The sequence below is a fragment of the Camelina sativa genome, chromosome 11 (genome assembly GCF_000633955.1).
Source record: "Camelina sativa cultivar DH55 chromosome 11, Cs, whole genome shotgun sequence".
In the NCBI taxonomy this organism is placed as follows: Eukaryota; Viridiplantae; Streptophyta; class Magnoliopsida; order Brassicales; family Brassicaceae; genus Camelina; species Camelina sativa.
The window spans coordinates 6,845,613-6,853,071 of record NC_025695.1 but is presented as its reverse complement, the minus strand read 5'-3'; the positions used below and the strand labels follow the sequence as shown (position 1 = coordinate 6,853,071).

Sequence of the window (7,459 nt, the reverse complement as noted above, 5' to 3'; positions counted from 1 at the left end):
TGAAGCAAGAGATGGCGCATACGAAGACGAGGAAGCAGGTGAGCCAGCGACTGGTGATGGTGGGACACTGACCTTGATGGGTTAGGACCGGACACATTATTTGAAAACTCATGACCGAACCGGTGGGGAGTAGATTTGACAATTGAGCAGTTCCTTTGAATGTTTTCCTCACAACTTTCTGTGCTTTCGACTTCGGTTTTCTTGGTGCAGCCGGCAAGGATGCTATCAATGACTGCTTTGTCTCCTCCATCACTGGTCTTTTTTTTTGGTTCTTCAAATTCGATATAATCTCTGTTTCGTTTTGTCTCTATGATATGGTTATTCTGATTTGAAAGAATTGCACAAGATTTTGTCTCTATTGTCTATTGTAGAGAAGCCGAACCTGAACCTCTCTATTGTAGTAGGCTATTAGTAGTTCTTGGATGATGTATAACTCGACTCAGATCTTGGCTATGTGTTTTCAGGTCTTGGCTATGTGCCTCTAGTCAAGAGAGGCCTCTAATGAACTTCCTGGAGCTGTTTCGTGTGCCAACAACATCCTTCTGGTATGTCACGTTAACGTCTTTAAGTAGAATATGATAATTAGATACTCTGATTTGGATCTTGTTTCAGGAGTGTTGGATTTGTGATATTTCTCTTCCTAAGAGTTGAAACTTCTCTTTGTTATGCTTGCTTGTCTTGTCTGTTGATTTCTTTCTGGTGCTAAACCTGGATAATGCTAGTATCTTAGAGTTGTTTTTTCCTTTTCTGTGCAGGTCACTTTCTGCATCCTTTATATGGTGCTTAATTCCATGGCATCCTCCTGGTTGTCATTGCCAACAGTTATGGTGTTGGTCGCATGTTCACCAAATAGTCCAGTGAATGCAGAGCATGTTCGAGATATAGCCGAGAATCATCCGATGGCAGAGCAACTTAATAAGATGTTTAAAGCTTCAGTGATTGGTGCATTTGTGATCGGCGTAGTTGATTAACTCCAGACTTGGATGAGTTGAGAGCTACGGCTGCAACCAAAAGCGATGTAAGTGCGTGCCTTTTGCGTCTTATCACTGTTCTGTGTTTGAACATTAGTTTGAACATTATATTGAACTTGGATGTCAGGTTAAGGAAGTATTAACCGAGATAAAAGCAGACAGAGAACATACCGAAAGGATGGTGGTGAAGGCCGCTCTTCGTGTTCCTGCAGTCTTACCGGAGAAAACCATTCTACCAAGCATACCAGAGGCAGAGGCGGAAGTGAAAGAGGCAGAAGGGGAAGGAGGACTACGATTAGCTTTAGCTTCGCCTTCCAGGGAGATAAAAAGACTCTTCTGCAGAGGTATCATTAAGATCTTTTCATTTCAGATGTCACATTTTCTTCAATCATAGAGAGACTTATTTCAATCATAGAGAGACTTAATCAGATTGGTAATTTCAGGCGGGAATTCCCTTTGAGCTCATCCCATGAAGCTGATACTACTGCAAGGCAGCTAGAAGATGAAGCTTAGTTTTAATACTTGTTACAGACACTCTTAGCTAAAATCTGGTTCTTTATTAGTACTCCTAAAAGGTTGCAATCGTCTGTCATTGTTTGTGACCAGATATGATTTTCCATGTATCAGTTGGATGTGTCCTATGCCTTCTGTTTTAAGAACAGACGATGTATATAAGGATCTAAGTCAGAATAAATGCAAAACTTTTATAATCCCCACGTCCTGAATTTTATCTGCATTTGGGTCTTCTTCACATAATCTATCTTTGTATGTTTTAATGACACTTTTTTACTCTGGTTAAATAATCTATCTACAGAGTTACTTACTTCACTCTCTGGCCTTGTAAGATATGAATGTAGCGGTGCGTGCATGTATGGGTCAGTCAACCTCGTTGTTATGAGAGGTCATGCCGTTTTGGTATCTTATAATTGAACTCCATGTCGTTTTTAAATGCAATTCAAATTAATTGAAAAAAAAAAATGAAACAGAAAGCGAGGGATAATAATAAGCCGCTTAAGTGTTTTCAAGTCTTGTATTGCATTCATCAGGAACAAGAGAACACACGATGGTAATATACTCTGGACGATTGATCTCGTACTCTCTCTACTTGTGATTGATTTGTTTCGCAAAATAAACCTCTGTGATTCGTGAATCGTTCTGGGGAAGATCGATCGAGTGATCCTCCGAATTTATTTAAATCCATAGTTATCGTGAACTGATGATCTTCTTAGCTTGTGTTTCTTCGGCTTACAAGATAATTTTTGATGTTTCGATTCGACCTATTTGTTTGAATGTTTTGCTACCTTCGATGTGTGTTTCTATTCTTTCTTCGCGAAACTTCATATAAACTTTTCCTTAGTTTGGATCTGTAGCTCTGTTTCTTTCTTCGGTAGTTTAGTTACAGATTTGTTTGAGGAATTTTCGCAAACACTTGGACTGCATGACGCGAATCGACTCGAAATCAGTTTAGAGTGTTTGGATTTTGAAATTTCGACTCGATCTCGTCTTTCATTCTGAAAATTTTCTTAATCTAGTTTCTCGTATCAACTGAATCGTTGCTTTCTATTGTTGATGATATTCAGTCAAAGAAACGAGGGCTTTCGTTGGAGGAGAAGCGGGAGAAGATGCTTCAGATATTCTATGAGTCTCAAGACTTCTTCCTGGTGAGCACTTTTTTTAAGTTTTTTTTACTACTTGATGTTTACTTAGCATTAGCATTGAACTAATGGAGGAGTTGAGATACCAGCACTTATGGATCTCTCTACTTTTGTTAATATTTCCAGCTTAAGGAACTTGAGAAGATGGGGCCGAAGAGAGGTGTTAGTCATTCCTTTTAGCCATACAGAACTTTTTTGTCGACTTCCTTCAAGATTGCTGATGAGCTTGTTTTTGTGCTATGCTTCGAGAAGAAATCTTAGCTCAAGCGGGTTACACGGACCAATAGCCTTCGCATTTAGAAATCTCTCTCTTCTTGATTCACTGTAAGTATACCAAACCATAAAGACACACCTACCACCATTTTATTCACCATGAACTAAAAGAGATGTGTGCATTGTTTTCCTAGGGATTTATCAAACAACAACTTAAGAGGAAACGTGCCAGAATTTTTGGCTGATCTACAACATTTGAAGTTCCTGTGAGTTGAGCACATAGAGACTTTGTTTGAGTCTGTACTGACAGACAATCAATCAACAATTATTTTGTCTCTGACTTTTATTTCTGTCGCAGGAATTTGAAAGGAAATAACTTGACTGGGTTCATACCGAGAGCTCTTAGAAAACGATCAACAGCTAATGGGCTTGCACTGAGGTACATTTTCTTGTCAAAACCCTGTGAACCATAGCTATCTTGTTTAGATAATCCTACCGGTTATCTGAAGCTTGTTGACTTCCTCTGTTTCCAGTGTGGGTGAACAAATCATTTGTCACTCACGTTCATGTCGGGAAGGGAACAGAATCGTTCCTCATTAGTGATCACTCTCATATTCATCATGCCAAGGGAAAGAAAAATAAGTAAGCACAGCTTGGTCTTTTACTTCGATTCAATTTTAATGGAAGTCAGAAGAATCAATGCTGAAAGAAAACGAGTGTTTAATTGTTTTGTGTATTCAGCAGCCTATTCAGGACCACTTCTGCCTTCGGGAAAGAGAAGGTTCACATATAGTGAAGTCTCTAGCATTGCAAATAACTTCAATAAAGTGATCTTTAAAGGAGGGTCTGGTATTGTGTACCTCGGTTCCCTCGAAGATGGGTCCGAAATTGCTCTAAAGATGATAAATAGATGATAAATGATTCTTCATTTGGAAAAACTAAAGGATGATCATCATCATCTTCCCAGGTTTCCAAAGAATTCCAAGTCGAGGTAATCTAAACAACACTAAAACATGATCAAATATTTTAGGCAATGCTCTTTTTAAGGTTTCTGAAGTGTAAAATGTTTGCAGGCGGAGCTTCTTTTGACAGTCCATCACCGGAACTTAGCCTCATTTGTTGGATATTGCGATGGTGGTCGTAGTATGGCTCTCATTTATGAGTACATGGCCAATGGAAACTTGCAGGATTATCTTTCAAGTGAAAATGTAGAGGACCTTAGCTGGGAAAAGAGACTCCATATAGCCATAGACTCTGCACAAGGTTGGTCCCAGTTTTGACATTCTTGATTTCTTAGTGCTATAGCTGAGATATCAAATCAGTTTTTGATATGTTTTCGTCGACAGGATTGGAGTATCTGCATCATGGATGCAGGCCACCAATAGTACACAAAGACGTTAAAACAGCAAACATATTATTAAACGATAACTTGGAAGCCAAGATTGCTGATTTTGGCCTTTCTAAGGTCTTCCCAGAGGATGATCTCAGCCACGTCGTCACTGCAGTCATGGGTACTCCCGGCTACGTCGATCCTGAGTACGTTTCCTACACATGAACGGTTTAATCTTACCAAGGTCGTCAGGCTCGTCTCATCATTAACCTGTTTCAATTGACAGGTACTACAACACGTTTAAGCTAAACGAGAAGAGCGACGTGTACAGTTTCGGGATCGTCCTCCTTGAACTCATAACCGGCCAGCGATCCATAATGAAAACTGAAGACGGAGACAAAATGAACGTTGTTCACTAAGTTGAGCCTTTCCTCGAAACCGGAGACATAGACGGTGTCGTGGATCCACGGCTTCACGGGGACTTCTCCTCAAACTCGGCCTGGAAATTTGTAGAGGTGGCAATGTCTTGCGTCAGAGACAGAGGAACCAACAGACTAACAACGAACCAAATCGTGTCCGATCTAAAACAGTGCTTACTGCTTAGCCGCTGAGCTGGCTCGTCAACCACAGAGCCATCACAAGAAAGAAGTAAACGAAGTCGCCGACTCGAAAATATAGCAGCGATGAATATAATAGCACGTCCGGATCGGTTTCGCTTACTTATGGAGATTACTCCACGTTTGGCCCAACGGCAAGGTAGTGAGAGATTAATTTAAGGTTTGATTAATCATTTTATGCTCATTTAATTTTGTTTTTGTTTTCAAGATCATATATGATTGATTTCTTTTTGGTTTAAAGATTCATGTGTTTTTGTTTTCTTTTAAGAAAATTTGGTAGCGCTAAAACATTNAAAAAAAAAAAAAAAAAAAAAAAAAGAAATTTGTATATGTTTTTGTTTTCGAGTACATGCTTCCATTGCCAAGAGAGGTCTTTTTGTTGTAATTCTATAATTTGTACCATACAAGAAGATTGACTCGATGTCATTGTATGGGTAATGTACTACTGTTCTAGTCAAAGCCTAAGATTACACCTGTACATAGTTTAGGCTAAATTAATTGATTTAATTAGTAATTATAAGTAACTTTGTCTAACATAAATTCGTTTATATAATTAGGTTTCTTCTTTTTGACCTTTACCCTCGAGTTTGTGGGCTAATCACCTACAAAACTCTATTAATTCGCTGATTACAGATTTGGCCAATACTCCATATAAACACTATCTGTATGGGTAAAAACATAAAAGATTTAAGTTTAATGGGTAAGAAATTTCAAAACTTAATTGACTTAACAAATGCGTCTCCGTTTTTCTCCAATTTTTCTCCAATTCTGTTTCCGGAGGTGTTTTATTAGTTAAAAAAAAAAAAAAAATTAATTCCCTTTTCCCAATCTTCGTAAGTAAGCTCAATTTGTGTAAAGTTTCCTGTTTTTTGTTTTTTTAAACAGGTTTTGAATTTGCCATTCTTATGTTGGGAGCAAAACCCTTAAAAAAAAAACCAATTAATAACCTCAAACCCTAAGTAACTCACGTAGGGAGTATTTAGTAAATTTAACTTTTCTTTTGATATTTACTTATGTTAGTTTTCTATTTATGTTTTAGAGTTTTCTATTTTGTGTTCTGGTTTATTCTCTATATATAGAGAGAGTCTAGGTTATTGGCAAAAACAGTTTTGATTCTAAATAATAAAAAGCAGAGAGTTTTCTTTTCTAATCTGGTGGATTTCCAGAGTTTCTCTTAATCAAGTTCCGGCTTGAGAACTTGATTTCTAACTAGGTTTAGTGTTTGCTAAACCTAGAGCTTCCTACTGCGTCAAGTGGTATATATATATTTAAAGTGTTACAAACCAAACCCTACATAAAGCCGTCGTATCTAGATCGTCAATCGTCTCTGGCGAAAACAATGGTTCTCAAATGGGTAGTCTCAAGCTACACTGCGGTGGCTGAAGCGATCATGGCTCTCTTCTCGTCTGGTGGCGAAAACTCTGGCTCTCGAAATATCATGCGGGAAGAGTTTATCAAGACAACTGAAATTGAGATAGCTTCTAGGGGACCGACGTTGGAAGAGAAGATGGAGACAATATCTCAAAAAGTTTCAGGGATGTGGGAAGAGGAGATCGAGAGATGTGAAGAGATTCGAGCTTCCGTGAGCTGTCTGAAGAAGGAACTCTGTCTGAAGGAGGACCTTAAACTCTGTCTGAATGAAGTAAGGAACACATCGTATTTCTCTTCTCGTATAGGCATTAATTATATATTACAAGAACTATAACTAAGTTTTTAGTAGGGAGTATAAACTATCCAATTAGTCCCAAACTCTTTATTCACATGTAGATTGGGGTTTTGTTACGACCTAGCTCAATTTTTTCTTCTATGGGTTCGTGTACTAGTTAGTTATAGTTCTGATTACACCAAAAAATATTCTAAAGTTAACCGTACGTGATTCTTGTTCATGAGATTACCTCGTGAACTGTTTAATGATCATTAAAGCTATTAATCTTGCAGGTCAGGGAATGGAGAACGGAAATGAGAGCACTTGATCAGCAAATCATGCTAAAACTCCTGGCTCACCATTGTTCACATACGGGTGAGCATGATATGAGCTTGGTGAAAGAGATAGAAAGCGAGCTTGGTGAAAGAGCTACGTGATTCTTGTTTATGAGATTACCTCCTCATCAATGCTTTATGTAACTCAAAGGCTTCTATTGGAAAGGAAAAAAAACACACATGTTATTAGCGCTTTGATTTGGTGACCGGGTGTTTAATTTGATAGGATTTTAGCGTTTTTTTTTTTGTCTGACTGCTATATTTAGAACAATGTCTTTTATAGTTTTATTTAAATCTCTACACATACTGAGTGATGATCTTTGGTTTGTTAAATTTAATAACACATGCATCAATCAATAGTCCGTTTATTTTAGCCATTAGAATGTCTTCTGATGAGGCAAATCTAGTGGAGTCCTCGTGATAGTGTTAGCGGGACGAGTGAGTTCTTTGGCCGAGATCTCGAGCTTAGGGAGGCCAAGGGACAAGAATATAGTTGGACTAAAAGGTTGGTCCAAGAAAAGAGGAGAGAGAGTTTGGTATTGATTTACTGTTGTTGTAAGCTTGAAATGAGTTAAGGATAAGGACCTAGGAGAATCTAAATATACAAGAAATAAGGTCAAAGTATGTTTAGAAGAATCTATTATACAAGTTTGGGAGTTATCCAATTGGGTTTTGGTTTTGGTTTTTCCTATA

At 38.1% G+C, this 7,459-nt stretch overlaps 1 protein-coding gene and 1 long non-coding RNA gene across 2 annotated transcripts; both read left to right on the top strand.

The window, feature by feature from the left end:
* Positions 1,972-2,944, top strand: LOC104727701. The gene is made up of 3 exons (XR_002034242.1): positions 1,972-2,037; positions 2,552-2,632; positions 2,753-2,944. It is a non-coding gene; the product is annotated as an uncharacterized LOC104727701 (long non-coding RNA).
* On the top strand, positions 3,588-4,956 carry LOC104722044 (probable LRR receptor-like serine/threonine-protein kinase At4g29180). Its single transcript, XM_010440145.2, has 4 exons — positions 3,588-3,830; positions 3,913-4,102; positions 4,186-4,375; positions 4,456-4,956. Exons 2-4 carry the CDS (start codon positions 3,985-3,987, stop codon positions 4,586-4,588), a joined length of 441 nt encoding a protein of 146 aa, XP_010438447.1. The 5' UTR covers positions 3,588-3,830; positions 3,913-3,984; the 3' UTR covers positions 4,589-4,956.

Excerpts from the sequence above, each read along its gene's own strand:
- LOC104722044 (XM_010440145.2), top strand. The coding sequence starts at position 3,985 with ATGGCTCTCATTTATGAGTACATGGCCAATGGAAACTTGCAGGATTAT. Across the intron at positions 4,103-4,185 it reads AGCCATAGACTCTGCACAAG|GATTGGAGTATCTGCATCAT; the intron begins GTTGGTCCCAGT and ends TTTCGTCGACAG. Across the intron at positions 4,376-4,455 it reads CCCGGCTACGTCGATCCTGA|GTACTACAACACGTTTAAGC; the intron begins GTACGTTTCCTA and ends TTCAATTGACAG.